General features: G+C 34.4%; 1 protein-coding gene across 3 annotated transcripts in view; it reads right to left on the bottom strand.

Moving 5' to 3' along the window:
- The window catches only part of AGTPBP1 (ATP/GTP binding protein 1), a 200513-nt gene that overhangs the window by 104661 nt on the left and 79980 nt on the right, over window positions 1-15872 (bottom strand). For all 3 annotated transcript variants that reach the window (XM_033236931.1, XM_033236928.1, XM_033236930.1), the window contains 4 exons: window positions 14752-14789; window positions 11280-11488; window positions 9205-9382; window positions 2370-2467 (listed from right to left, as the gene is read on the bottom strand). In XM_033236931.1, the coding sequence (XP_033092822.1) occupies window positions 2370-2467; window positions 9205-9382; window positions 11280-11488; window positions 14752-14789 (523 nt within the window). The remainder of the gene's footprint in view (window positions 1-2369; window positions 2468-9204; window positions 9383-11279; window positions 11489-14751; window positions 14790-15872) is intronic.

Below are 15872 nucleotides of genomic sequence, written 5' to 3'. Positions count from 1 at the left end.
ACCAGTGTAAGCTACTTATTTTTCAGCCTAATTTACAAATTTATTTTACTATACTTCAATCCTCAAAAAACTTTATATACATGTATCTGACCATACTTAACACATATTAACTACTAGTTTAAAAGAAAAAACATACTATGTATTTCTTATTATTTCATATTAAGGAATTTAGCTATTATTTACATAGCCAGTAAAAAAGATTTTCCTCATTGCTATGTATAATACTGATTTTATTTAAATATTATATTAATCACTGTATCATTATTGTATAATTATTACATGAATATGTAATTTAATCTCTTTAAATTACACATTTTTGAACCAATAATGTAATAATTTTCCTGTTTAACATCTAATAAAATACATAATGTTTCTAAAATAAAAAATAATTTACAAAGGTATTCTTTTCTCTAAACTTACTAGTTCAATATTTGATATCGTTTTATGAAAATATGGTCTTACACTGTGGCTCTCTATTTAGGGAAAAAAAAAAAACAGACTTTACCTGTAAAACAGGCATAATGAGGAAAGAAAACTAAAACACTCCAAAAGCTCGACAGCAGGGAATTTTGTGTCTTGGTTTAAGAAGAAACAGTAGTGAAGAACTACTTACAGACTCATCAGAAAAAAAACAAAACAACCTGCTACCACTCCTTAAAAGTTCTGCTAGTTAAGGAAGGAACAAAGAGTGCACTGGAACTTATATACAGTCAAGTTGTGGCTATCTGGAGATGAATCTTCTAAAGCTACCAGTTTCTATAAATGCTCCAAACCCTGAAAAATCTGAGGCAAAGAAAATGGAATCACAGTAAAAAAGTTATAACCATAAGAGAACACAAATAAATAATATTCCTACTACAATGTAGCAGTTCACCTGAAGGATGAAGGAATAGGATTCAGATAAAAAGAGGAAAAATTGAGTAACGTCTAAATGTAAAGTCAATGAGAATTAAAGGCAGGGCAGCAGTAGGAAAGAAAAAGAAGATAATAAAGTTCAGCGGTCTCAAAAAGCCAACAATTCTTTAGTTCTTGAAGAAAAATTATCTTTTAGTACAGTATAGTGGTAAAGAGAGTGGACATTCCACTAGACTGCTTTCTGAATCCTGGCTCCACCTCTTATAAACTAGACTGAGAAGCTCTCTCTTCCTCTGTTTTCTATGTGCTTATACAACCTGTACTTACCTCACAGGGTTGCTATGAGGATCTAATGGTTACTATGTATATGTAAAGAGTTTGGACTAGCACAGTTAAGTGTTCAATAATAAAATGTACTTTGTTCTTATTACTATAACTGCTGGGTTAAGACAAAGCAGGGAAAATGTGAGCAATCACTGATAGCCCAGTGAATAATGCAAGCTCACAACTACATTTTTCAAAGATGTCAATGTTATAAGACAAAGAAATCTGCGGAAACGTTCCAGATTAAAGGAGACTAAAGAGACCAGATAATTAAGTGCAGTACCTGATGCCAGGACACAGATGTAGTTTAGATTGGCTAACTTGACAGTTTTGCCAAAGCTTGCCTTGGCGATCACATTTGCTGGTTACAAAATTGGGTCTGTATCTATTAAGACAGAAATCTTCCAATATCTTAACTTCTATCTCCAAAGTGAATCAAATACTCAGTGTACGCCAATTTTGATACAGTTTTGCAAGACAAAAATGGTCCAAACAGGCAAAAGTCAAATTGATCTCTCCTTCCCCACAAAAAAAAAAAAAAAGCAGCAATAAGCTAAACAGCTAACAAAAGAGACCACTTTTCTACAGATGCTAGAGTGGCCCTCTCTCAATAAACAAAGCAAAATATAGACTTTCTAGGCTTCCTGGGGTGCAGTGAAACTCCAAAAACTTACCTGCCTCCTTTACCTAACATCTTATGTAATATGACAATAATTTTATATTTTCTCAATAACATTTTTTTCACTTCCTTGTTCAATTAACTGAAACCTAAGAAGCATTATGCAAACACTAATTCTCACAAAAACGAATCCATTATAGACTACTTTCCTACTGTTTTTGTATCCCCAAAAGATTGCTGACAAAGGGTAATAATGCATTTTGAAATAAGTTGTCACAATAGAGTGTCAGATCACTTTCCTTCAATTTTGTAGATTTCAAAATCTACGGCAGAAAGGTTCGATAAAACCTTTCTGGTCAGAGATAGTGAAAATAAGTTACTTTAAGGTCCTTTTCAGACCAGTGGATTTAAACCAGTATCATCTACCCCTTTAACTGCATAGTCATCCACGGTAAAAAGATGTGGACAAAGTAAAACCTACAATTACATATATATTTATTTACCCAATTTTTGTTTTACAACTGTAGTATATCATTTATAAAGCTAACTAATTACAGAAATGTATACTAACCTTAAAATTTTGATCTAGGTCATCTTCATTCTCAGTTTCATTTTCAGCTTCTACATCAATATCATCGTTGTCATCACTTTCATCTACTACGTCATCCACTATGATACAAAATGTGCTATAAGTAGGTCAGAGGTAAGCATTCTACAACATGCATAGCCAACGGTAGAATGTGACTTGTATAACGTATTTCAATCACCAAAGAAAAAGTAAATGAGATTTCTTATTTAAAATGTCTCTAAGGCTGTCCCAGCTATTGACAAACCAATGAGACAATATGAGAAAGTGCTTTAAAATTTGGAAAGCACGGTAAAGATGAATTTTACTAATGTTCTCAGTTTTTCAAAATAATGCCTTATGTTGCAACAGCCTGAATGAAACATCCTGTTTTCTATTTATTATAAATTTCAATGACTCACTTCATCCCTTTATAATTGAACCCCTCTCTATTTGTTTCAGTGACGGTCATGTGCCACATACTGTGCTATGTGCTGGGAATTTTTTCCAAAGATGTGTAAATCGGGGTTGTCTAATCTTCTTGTTCCCCTGGGCCACACTGGAAGAGAAAGAATTGTCCTGGGCTACACATAACATACACTATTACCAACGATAGATGGTATGCTTAAAAAAAAAAATGACACAAAAAAATCTCATGTTGTTTGAAGAAGTTTATGAATCTCTGTTGGGCCACATTCAAAGTCACTCTGGGTTGTATGTGGCCCATGGGTGCATGTTGGACAAGCTTGGTGCAAATATAGTTGCTTCCCTCAGGTAGCTCATGAGGTTAAAGAGCAGAAAGGAGTAAACATGTAATTATAGTACCAAAGATAAACACTAACGAAGCCATAAACTCCAAAATGCTATGGGAAAACGAGGAATGCAGTAACTAACTGTAAACTGCTTGGCGCCAAGGGGCTTGACGCTGACCACTTCACAGAACAGGTGATATTTAAGCAGTATCTTGTAGAAAGTATAACACATTTCTATGTGAATGTAATGGTGGGTGATTCTGGCTTTTAAGAAGAGGAAATAATACTACTAAAATAAGGAAGTGAAATGATATCTTTAGAAAATAACAAAAAGTATAACTAGGATGAAGAGTATGCTTATGAAAGTACTGAAAGGAAAATAAAGAATTAAAAAATGAAGGATGTTACATAGTAGGCCAAGTAGTTTTGACTTTCAATATTAAGAAGATAGGCACTGAGAATTTTCAAGACAAGAATGGCTTAATTCAATGTTAAGAGGTGAGAGAGAGCATACGGGTGGAGGGTGACCAACAAATAGGAAAGAAAAAAAAAACGACACTGTCCAGACAATTATAGCAGTAACAGGAATGAAACAAGAATATCTCAGGGAGTAGAATGTAAAAGGACATGGGACCATGGATGTGGGGGAGACAAGGGAAGAAGAGGGAGAGTACTTGGAGGATTCTCATGTAAAAAACGGCTTCTAAACAAAGTAGAAAATATTTTTAAAAGCTATTTTTCCAAACTCTTTTTCACTTCCATTTCCAATGCGACTTACAGCAGTGATTAACTGGCCCCCTTAGTATTTGTTCACCTTCCCTTCCTTTTAGTAATTGAGCCCCTGAGTTTTAGCTATGGAGACACCAGCCTCCCTTGCAGCAGTCATGGCCATATATATGACCAATTTTTGGCCAGTGGTATAGGAGGCAAAGTGATAAACACAAATTCTAGGTCACATTCTTTAAAAAGAAAATTGTCTTCTCCATTTTTTCCATTCGCATCTTCCACATGAGGAAACCACATAGGAGAAGGTTAAAAACACAATAAAAACAACCTGTTTTCTTTGATAACCCAGTAGAGGTCTACTGCCTAGGACCACCTGTCTATCTTCTGGATGGATATGTGGGGGGAAAAAAATTCTATGTTGTAGCAGGATAGCACAGAGGTTCTGGAAACAAAATACCTGAATTCAAATCCTAGCTCCCCAGCTTACTAGCTATTTGACCCTGAGCAAGTTACATCAATTATTTGTCTTCGTTTCTTTGTCTATAAAATGGAGATATCTACTCATAGTATCTTTTTTTTTTTTTTTTTTTTTGAGACAGAGTCTAGCTCTGTCGCCCAGGCTGGAATACAGTGGCGCGATCTCAGCTCACTGCAAGCTCCACCTCCCGGGTTCACACCATTCTCCTGCCTCAGCCTCCCGAGCAGCTGGGACTATAGGCGCCCGCCACTGCGCCCGGCTAATTTTTTGTATTTTTAGTAGAGACGAGGTTTCACTGTGTTAGCCAGGATGGTCTCGATCTCCTGACCTCGTGATCCGCCTGCCTCGGCCTCCCAAAGTGCTGGGATTACAGGCGTGAGCCACCGCGCCCGGCTCTACTCATAGTATCTTTGTGAGCATTACAGGAGTTAATATATGTAAAGTGCCAGGCAAAGAGTATGTGTTACACAAATGTTTATTACTGCTGCTGCTTGAGGGACTGTGCTACTGGGTCTCTTTGTAACAGCAGTTTAGTCAACCCTAACTAATACAGGTACAAATATAAAAACAAATCACCTCAAATTCTTAGAAACAGCAAAACATAAATATTCATATTTCACATGGTAACCTGGGTTGATTTATACTTATGCCCTAACAACAGCTGGTCATGGATAAACAAGGGAAGAACTGACATTTGGAAGAAGAGAAGGAAGAAAATAACTCCTAGGAAAAAAGAAAGGTATTGCATTAAGAAAATCCTACTGTAAATAGGAAAAATGACTGCTTGGAAAGAAAGGGAGAGGAGAAAATGGAGTTCTGCATCAGGGAGAAAATGTTTTCAGTTTTTAGTCAAACCTTTCAAATATTTTCCTTTGTATGATGTTTTCCTTTGGGTTTATACTCCAGATGTGAAATGCCATATAGCTTAGAGTATCTGAGACCTTCTCTGCTATTTCAAAGATCCATTCATTATACCAGTACCAATAATTAACAATATTAATTATTATAACTAATCAAATTAAAACCAAGGAATATAAATCAAAATTCTTACTGATTTTCAAAATGTCGTTGGCTTATTTATAGTAAAAACAGAAATATAGAAAACAAATGTCTATCAGTAGGAAACCAGTTAAATTATACTATGACTATATGATGTAGTCATTAGAACAGTCTGCACATTCTATAACGATTGGGAAAGGACATCACGGGAAGTTTATTTTATTGTTGCTATTGTGCCTATAAATGTGATCTACTTTCCCTTTATGTTTTCTAACTGGTTTTTGTTGATACATATATACACACACAGAGGAAGGCTATTTAATTTTATTCATTTTTCTTGTAAACAGTATTTTACTGTTCTGTTGCGTAAGCCATGTTTTTACAATTGATTTGTTTGGATTTTCTATATAAATAGTAATATCCTCCACAGATACTGATAGATTTACGTCACTCTTTTAATGGTTAAGACTTTCTTTTCCCTATTTTACTGACTTAGCTAGAGTTTTCAAAACTATGGTAAATAATATTGGTTGAGAGAGGCATCCTCTAACATTTCATTACTATTTATGATATTGGCTATTGATTTGAGTTAGATAATACTTGGATTGGTCAGGAAAAATTCCTGGTTTCCTTAAGAAATTTTTCTAGACTGATATGATTTTTATGAAATCTTTTCAAGGTATTTACTGAGATGATCATTTTTGTCCCTTTGATCTACTGATAATACATTTTACTAATTAAAGTGTTACTATTACAATAAACTTACTTCCTTAAAAATCATCTTTACTTGGGCAAGGTGTCCCACACGTAAACAATACCGCTCAACTAAATTTGCTAATACTTTAGGATTTTAATATTTATTTTCATGAGTGACAGTGATCTGTAGGTTGTTTCAGATTAATTTACCAGATTATGTTTTCAGCATCATGCTAGCTTCTAAACTTTCCTATTTTTTTTTTTTTTTTTTTTTTTTGCTCTGGAAAATAAAGTATAGGAAAATTTCTTGAAAGTTTGGGAGAACTAATCTATGAAGTCATCACCAACTGGTGTCTTCACTAAAGAAGCTTGATTGCATATTCAATTTCAAGGTTTTTACTATTTAAGTCAATATTAGTCACTCATATTTTCCTAAAATATTGTCCATTTCAATCACACAGTGACCCTTGAACAATCTAAGTTTGAACTGTGCAGGTTCTACCTCAACCCGGGAAGCAGAGGTTGCAGTGAACTGAGATCGCGCCACTGCACTCCAGCCTGAAGACAGAGCGAGACTCCATCTCAAAAAAAGAAAACAACAACACACCACTCAGAGTTTCTGAGTTGGTGAACACATCATGGTGCTGGGAGGGTGGCGTGCCTACAGAGGGCACGGAAGCCCCACACCCCTTCTCTTATACCTGGCTCTATGCATCACTTCCATTTGCCTGCTCTCGAGCTGTATTCTTTATCATAAACCCATAACCATAAGTAGAGTGTTCCTGAGTTCTATAAGCCATTCTAGCAAATTATCAAACTTGAGGAACGGTTGTGAAAACCCCCACCCCCATCAACTTCATTGCCAATAGGTCAGACATACAGGTAGTCCAGACTTGTAATTGTTATCTAAAGTGGTGGCAGTCCTGTGGGACTAAACCCTTAACCTGTGGGTCTGTATTTACTCCAGGTGTTCAGTGTCAGAATTGAACTGAATTGCAGAACACCCAGCTGGTGTGTGAAGATACGGAGAATTGGTTGGTGGGAGGACAAAAGACACATATTTGGGGTCAGAAATGCTGTGAGTAAAAGAGCTCAGACCTATCCTTGTGGACTCACATTCTAGCTGAGGAAGGTAAATAATAATAAAGACTGTGAAACATATAATGAAGCCTGACATGTGAGAAAATAATGAAATACAAAGCAGTGGCAAGGGTGCATAGTCCCAGCTACTTGGGAGGATGAGGTGGGGGGATCTCTTGAGCTCAGGACTTCAAGACCAGCCTGGGAAACACAGGGGAAGGAAGGAAGAAAAGGAGGAAGGAATAATGGAAATAGAATGAGGGTATTTTCCTAGTATCTACACACTTGCTATCAGAACCCTCCTCTCCCATCTGAATCAAGAAGGCTTGTCAGTCAAGGTAAATATGCATTTCTAGTCCAGTGACTCATTGGTCTGAGAAGCAGGCATAAAAGGAACCAAAAGAAAAATATAATTTCTCATTTGTTCCCTTGTTTGGTGAATTTGCTGCACTAGAGGTCAGCTTCCTCTATCCATCAATCCAGACACTAAATAAAGAATTTGTGGGGGCATATCCTACCTCCTTCCTGGTGTTACTACTGGCCGCAGCACAGGGAAGCCTCACCAGCTTTCCACCAGTGAGAATCACCACGTTAACCCCCATGATCCTATGCTGATATAGGAAAGAAAGGGATTCCAACTGCTTCCTGATTGTCCCTCCAAATTGGTGCTGATGGCACCTCAACTTTAGCAGAAGATAATGCATTCCTAGAAGTCTGATGCTGCTCCTGCATTTATTCACAGCTCCACCACATTTCTTACATGTTCTGTATTTGTTCCATGCCCCTTTTACCTAGTTTTCAGATTTGGTACAGATTTTCTCCTGTAAAAGTCTGTCGGTAATTTCAAATGGAATGGAGAAAGGGTATTGGACCATTGCTTTTACTTAGCTTTCTTACTCCTAAGTCCTAGACTTAGTCTTAGACTTTTCAACATTTTAAAGGAGGTTTCTAAATAATCCATTTTGATATTTTGTGTCAAACTGTGTTTTAATAATTACATATTTTAAAAATAAAAACATAATAGTACCCTATGACATATACCATTAATAAATTTATATCAAGGATAATGAAACTAATATAATTCCTTGAAAACGCTTTTAAAACACTTGCTTCAAATAAGAATTTTTATATATAAAGAATCTTCAAATTTTTTTTTCAAAAAAGTAATCAACTGATAGGAAAATACTACAGAAATTCTATTAAAAGCCGGGACTACTTTCTCTTTTTCACTTTGGTAGATGTTATCAAAGAAATTCTTCTTCCCCACATAAATAAACGTAAACTCTTACTTCCTCTACTGTATACCTACAGTATAATATGGAAAATGACAAACAGTCCGCCTCAGATAATTTCATATTTTCATCCAAGTAAGTCATGTGCAAGTTTTTGTTAAGCATAAAACCATAGTAATTTTGGTGATTTTTTTTAACTTAAGAAAAAAAAATTCACTGAAAAGCTACAAATGTAAACCCAAACACAATTACCTAAACATTTAATGTTTATATTTTTACACTTTAAAAACATACATAAGTTGGGCTGGGTGTGGTGGCTCATGCCTGCAATCCCAGCACTTTGGGAGGCCAAGGCAGGCAGATCACTTGAAGTCAGGAGTTTGAGAACAGCCTGGCCAACATGGCAAAAACCCGTCTCTACTAAAAACACAGAAATTACCCAGGAGTGGTGGCACATGCCTGTGACCCTAGCTACTCAGGAGGCTGAGGCAGAAGAACTGCTTGAACCCGGGAGGCAGAGGTTGCAGTGAGCCGAGATTGCACCACTGCACTCCACCCTGGGCAACAGAGTGAGACTCTGTCTCAAAAAAAAACCAAAAAAAGATACGTAAGCTATCAAATAATGTTCCTATGTGAAGCTTAATTATTTCACAATTCACATTTGCATATATACAACACATCCCACACCATTTCGCTTAATTATTGCCTCCAATTTCTTATATTTAAAGAAATGCTTAAATAAAATAAAACGTGAATGTTTATCATGTTCATTAAGGCCTTCCTTTGCTGAGGAGTTCGACATAAATTAAAAAAAAAAAATGACAGGGTCACATAATTCTAAGAATCCACAAAAAGCAGCAGTAACCCTGTGATCCTACCTTCAGGGGGTAAGCTGTAGAGCTGAGCCACAGGACCAGTCACAGGAATAACAGGCAACTGGAAATGAAAAGAACTTTTAATTGTTGGGAGCGGCAGTCGATTTTTTGGGAAACACTTCCTCATTATCAGACTGGAGGTATTGACAAGAGGATCCAGAGTCCTGACTGCCAGACATTCCTGTTTTTTAAAAAAAAAGAAAAAGAAAAAGAATGTTTTTGATGAATAACTGAACCAATTTTACTTTACTTCAAAAAGTAATACATTAATAATTTTCTAGAAACAAATATCTCAAAAACCAATATTTTAACACAGAATAATTATAAAATAGCTTTACTATTCAGAATTATCTATCTGTAAGTAAGAACCCCATGTGGCAAATTGAGAAGAACTTTTCCTTAAATATTTCACTAAGCAGAAATCAGCACCGTCTTTGGAGTGACTTGGGGGGACACTTCACAAGCCTAGGGCATAAAATAAAAAAGACAATTTAAGGGAAAAGGGGGAAAAAAGATTAAGCAAGAAAATTTAAAAGGTATAAGAAATTAAAAAACAACAACAACAAAAAAAAAAACATGCATTTGACTAAACCTGCCTCAGAACTGCATCAGTTAGCATGCAATAATACCTCTCATAAGTTGGCTATTCACCTTATAAAAGGATAGCCTGAATTTCATAATATAAAGTTGTTTTTTTTTTTTGAGACGGAGTCTCACTCTGTCGCCCAGGCTGGAGTGCAGTAGCGCAATCTCGGCTCACTGCAAGCTCTGCCTCCTGGGTTCATACCATTCTCCTGCCTCAGCCTCCCGAGTAGCTGGGACTACAGGCGCCCGCCACCATGCCCAGCTAATTTTTTGTATTTTTAGTAGAGACGGGGTTTCACTGTGTTAGTCAGAATGGTCTCAATATTCTGACCTCGTGATCTACCCGCCTTGGCCTCCCAAAGTGCTGGGATTACAGGCGTGAGCCACCGTACCTGGCCCACAATATAAGGTTTTAAGAGTCTGACTTGCCGTCCTGGTATCTAATCTGGAGAAGGGTTAAGGGACATGGGATATGAAACTGTCATGTAACAATAGTATTATTAGTGACAACTGACATTTAGATGGTACTCTGATACACTATAAAAGTTTCCATATACACTTTCACATCTGACCTGTCAAAACAAATGAGAAATTAAGATCAGAAATGTTAAGTGGCATAAACCAAGTCACCTAACTCTTCCTCATATATAAAATATCCATCAATATCTATACTAGGAATAGTAAAAACAAGTGCATATGAATGACCTAGAAAAGAAAAAACTAAGGTAAACATAAAATACTTGTTCAGGTATCTTAACTCTTGTCATATAAAAATAGGTTGTGTTTGTCATGTGTAAGACCAGGAGGGCACAATCAAGATAACTGGCTGATATTTTCAAAAAGACAGCTTTCTTTCTAATAATTATAGCTTTCTTTTAAAAACCGGGGGTGGGGTTGCATTGCAACATCCTCATTCCCCATAGCTGACAGTCAACACAGATGCTGGAAAAGATCTCACTAAATATATTGTCAAAAATGTTTATGCTTAAAATGGCTGGCCGATCTAGCATTCCCAGTTCCAGGTTTCATTTTTATACCTTCTCTATTCAAAAAAGCCTCTATCCAGCAGGAAAACATGCACAACACTCACAGACAACAAAGCTGCTCTACAGGCTACAAAGGATCCACAGATACCTCATGAGAGGAGCATACAACACTGAGTACAGCCAACCACACATCCTAGAAAACATGGCTTCATGGAATCCCCTCTTGCTAAGTGAATGAATTTCTACTTCTTTCTTTTGCCTTTCGAAGAAAATTTCACATTGCAGAGCTGTGCACTGACCATTTCCTCCAACTCAGCCTGAGGTCACATGTGAGAAATAATGTGTGTCTTTTAAGATTTTTACATGTGTCTTTCACTTTTAAGATTTTCGCAAAATGCATTTATCATGTGTATATGTTTCTGAGTATTTGTACACTAATTCAGTTTTCTTAACAACCAAATCGTATCATTAGTACATCATCAGGATAAGAAGAAGAAAATAACTCACTTGTGAAGTGTTATACAGAATTTTCATCCCATTGGCATCAATAAATGCTTTTCTTCCCAACTTGATGTTTGTAACACTTTTTAAACTCTGTAAAATTCCTTTCCGAATGAGCATGTTTCTATGCCGGTTATCATGGCGGTGCCAATCTACATAAATTGTTAAAAGCACTTGGACATATCCTCTGTCTACAGCTCTCCTGGCATTTGTTTCTTTAACAAAAGAAAATTGAGAAAGAATATTTTTTAAATGACAAGAGAGAGTGGTAGAATAAATCAAATTTAAAATATTACCTCGATAGTGTGATGGATACTTATAATTTTTTTCCCAAAACAAATGACAACCACATATTTAAGTTTTTTCTAACAAAACAAATATGAAGTTCCAGAGAGCAAATTACAGCCTCTTCCAAAATCTGCCTGTATACTGTTTCACAATTTATAAATATCAAAATCTCTTAACTAAAATTAGAAGAACATCTTTTTAAATGCTTTTGTTTACTAACAAAAGCTTCATGTATTTTAAAATTTATGAATATATTGATTTTTGTTACACCAAATGAAATGTATAAGCTTTCTACTTGCTAGTTGTGAATGTGATTTTTAGAAGATCTGCTATCATTTTTATAATTTATATTACAAACTTTATGTTCCCACTGAAATAAACCCTATTGAATTATAGCTTCTATTGCAAACTTTGTTTCCATTAAAATTAATCACTCTAATTACTCCACAATTATATAAATATTCATACTAAAACAATGCTCATTTAAAAATACTTACATAACTTTTTTAGTAAATGAAATTTAAGGAGCATTACATGATTAGAGAATAGTGCTTTGTGGCTTTCTAGTCATTAGATTTTTACTGCAATAAGAACTACACTAAAGGTTTTTGTACATACTCAATTTTATTGGAGTAGAATTAACAAATAAATCCAAGTTTGACCTAATTTTATTATTTTTAAAAGTATAGTATTTAAAATTATTAACCATAGGGTGCATTTTACTCAGATAGTGGCAAGGGAATCATATCAGAGCAACTTACCAACTCACCCAATGCTACTCTGACGGGTTAATTACAAGGAGCACAAGATCATGTGCAATACCCATCTAAGGTAGTTTAATTACAAGGAAATACTAATCTCAAATATACCTATAAAATAACCACTAGGTTCACAGTATGGACACTAAGAAAATGCAATAGTAAGGCTCCACTGATTTTAGTTGCCTGAATTATTACAGTTTCTAAATGTGCTAGTACAAACCTAAAACATAACACTGAGATGAACTTATTAATTCCCAATCAGAAGTATGTTCTGACATTAGGCAGAAGACACTTACTAGAGCTAGAGAAAAGATTTCTTATGTGAAGGCTTTAAACCCTCTATTGTGTCTACAATAGCTAGTGTGCTAAGGCTGTGGCTGTTTACAAAATCACTTCCATTGTTTTGACCAAGAAAAGCTTCATACATTTTACATGAATATACACTTTGTTTATACCAGTTGGAAATAAGCCTTTAGTTTACTAGCTGTGAATGTGATTTTGTTAAAAGCCATTATGATCATTCTAATTCCTATTACAAACCTTGTGTGTTTCCACCATGATTCCCAATAGCCTAAATGGTATTTATGAGAAATATTAAAATTCTTCACAAAAGATCAAGAAAGAAACTTGCCCATAATTCAAACACAGGTGCTCAGTGCCCCTTAAAGGAAGTGAACTGAGCTACATGCAATCTGTGCTGAGCACAATTAAAACATTAGTAAAGGGAACTTTATTCATGTATTCAGTGTACCAAACTCACAATTAGCCTATGTCTCTTCTTCCCTCTCTAAAATCTAATTTATCCTTTTAAAGAAAATGATTGCTCCTCCCCGCCAAAACCAAAAAAAATCTGAAAAATAAATGAGAATGCTCCAAAATGCCATGATTTGTTTAAAAATACGCAGTACACTACTAAATTTTATTTTGTGTCATTCAATTTTCATCCTATTTAGGGCTATGTGTCATCTGAAAATATATTAAATATAAATTGAAGTCATTCTACTTGTCAGTTACTTTTCTTATTCTGATGGAATAAACAGGTATGTTTGCCCACCACCCTCGTTTGAAAAAGCAGGGAGTAAAAGGGAGACTACTAAAAACTGAAAATATTAAATTACAGTCATCATGGATTAATTGATTTCTATAAAATACTTGCAACTTATGAGAATTTTAGCTTTTACTAACTTAGAATTAATGACTTTGCTATCAGTGATCCTGAAAATTAGTAAGCTTTAATAAAACTTTAGTTTTAAAAGCTATTCTAATCTACTCCAAATCAAAAGTATTTGCCCATACTAAGAATTAATCTCTATACAGTTTAAACCACAAACTCAGGACCCATCAAAGCAAAGCTAAAAATATCTTCTAAAATTAATCCACATGTGATCTTGGTCTAAAGTTTACCACATCATATATGAAAATAGAGCTACACAGCTAATCTAATTGAGTGTCATACACTTCATTTGAAAAATAAAGTTGTTAAATGAGAATTATATTATTTACTACTAATACCTAAGGTGATTTTTAAAATTTAATAAATCATTACCAAATATTAGATTTTTGATCATTTCATTATTTGCTATTATTAAAAAAAAAAAAGAATTCTGGTAATTCAAATGTAAGGGCAAGTTGGTCTCACCCCTGACAGACAGTTCTTGATGAGCTAGCTGTTAATTATGTTTCCCTTGTGGAGGGTGGAGTGTGGTGGGGACATATAAAAGTCACCCAGCCACCAACACAGATTGTTAAGACCAAATGTTACTATGATTAAGCAAAATATTTAATCAACCAATAGACCCCTGAAGCCCAATAAAAAAATATTTAAAATAAAGATACTCAGTATCTTGGAGAGAAACAATATATATAAGTACAGACAATTACTCTCCAAAAGCATAAGCCATATCTACTCCAATGCTTCAATTCTGATAAGGAAAACAGTGCTCTATTTTGTAAATGAATTAGGCTGTAAATGTATATTGCCACATTTTCTAAATGTTATGTAAACTCACATTTATGGTAGAAATAAAATTTGTAGGGTTCTAAGTTACAAAATCAGAGATAGTAGTTGTTAAAGATATTTCTTATAGTAGAAGTTCAATACCACGTTAGCTTTACTTTCAAAACATGATACTTATATATTTTCCTCTACTAATGGATCGTAATGTTATCTAAATTACTGAGAAATAAGAAATCAATGTGCTTGACTAAATTATACAAATGTACTAAATAAATTATAGCTCAAAAAACATAATATGGTATTAGTTATGATGCATAGCAACTACGCTAAAAGGAAAAATCAATTTTGACATTAGAATATTATAAGCTAGCTTTATTACTATAGTCTAAATCTACATTTCCAGTCTCTTTAACATAGTAAATAGAATTCTCAGAAAAATAGTATCTAGTATTTCTAGTATGTAAAAACTTACTTGATTTTAGCAATGCAGCAAGAGTGTCTAAAGCAACCCTGTCAACACAACAAGAAAACACAAACAACAACAAAACTAGTAAAATTAATCTACAATAGTAAATCATACAATCTTTTTCAATAAGTCATTATTCTATTATCTATTCCAAAGTTTATTCTTGTTTAAGTTAATTACACATGGTATTTCTCTGTATGCATCTCTCTCTTCAGCTTAAAATCGGATATGAAAAAGATTGAAATATCAATAGATGGGAACCAAAAAAATGTTTTGAGAAAGAAAAAGAAGGAAATTAACAATGTCTAAGTTTTTGCCAGAAGTTAGATGAACAGAATCATTCATCAGCCTCTGTATCTGACCTGAGAGTTAACAAAGGAACCACACTATTAAAAATCATATGCCGTGACTTGCAAAGGAATTAAAAACAAATCTTAACACGAGTTCATAACAACAAAATTCTATAGATATTGTAACTTTCTGACTTCAAAGTTATTTCCATTCTATCGAGGTATATATCCTCCTATGTAAGGCCATAACAAAGGAAAAATATTTTGGAACTTGAAGGTTGGGGAGAAGTATAAGCCCTTACTATTTTTCAGCTATGACGCACCAAGATGAATAAGAAGCCTAACTAATATCTCAAAAACTCTTACTGTCCCTTAGAGGACAAAGCAATCACCCCCAAAATCGAAAGTATTTAAATTGTATTTGAACATAAATAGTCACACACAGTGAAATCAACCGCCATTAATCAGCTGTAAAAATACACATAATATCACCATGGAAAACCTGTAATTCAAATCGCTTATTTTTAATCAGTTACTGAATTAATGGCACTTAATTTCAGTAATTTTTAAAATGTAAGGCACATATTATGGTACCTCTTGATAATACATCAACAATTACAATTAATTTGCATTAAAATTATGTATATTATGAAACAATCATTTCACTCACCATTAAGCATTTGTTGAATGCCTACTTGATAACCACAGTAGCAAGTTCTTCATGGTTATAAAATTAGAAAACAAACTTATCTCTTCCACAGATAATTTTACAATCTACATAATGTAATAAAAGAGCACACCTATGAAAAAACTGCTCAAGAAATTAAAAACAAAAAG

This window comes from Trachypithecus francoisi, unplaced genomic scaffold, assembly GCF_009764315.1.
Source record: "Trachypithecus francoisi isolate TF-2019V2 unplaced genomic scaffold, Tfra_2.0 Lachesis_group16, whole genome shotgun sequence".
Lineage (NCBI taxonomy): Eukaryota > Metazoa > Chordata > Mammalia > Primates > Cercopithecidae > Trachypithecus > Trachypithecus francoisi.
This window is presented reverse-complemented; position numbering and strand designations above follow the sequence as displayed.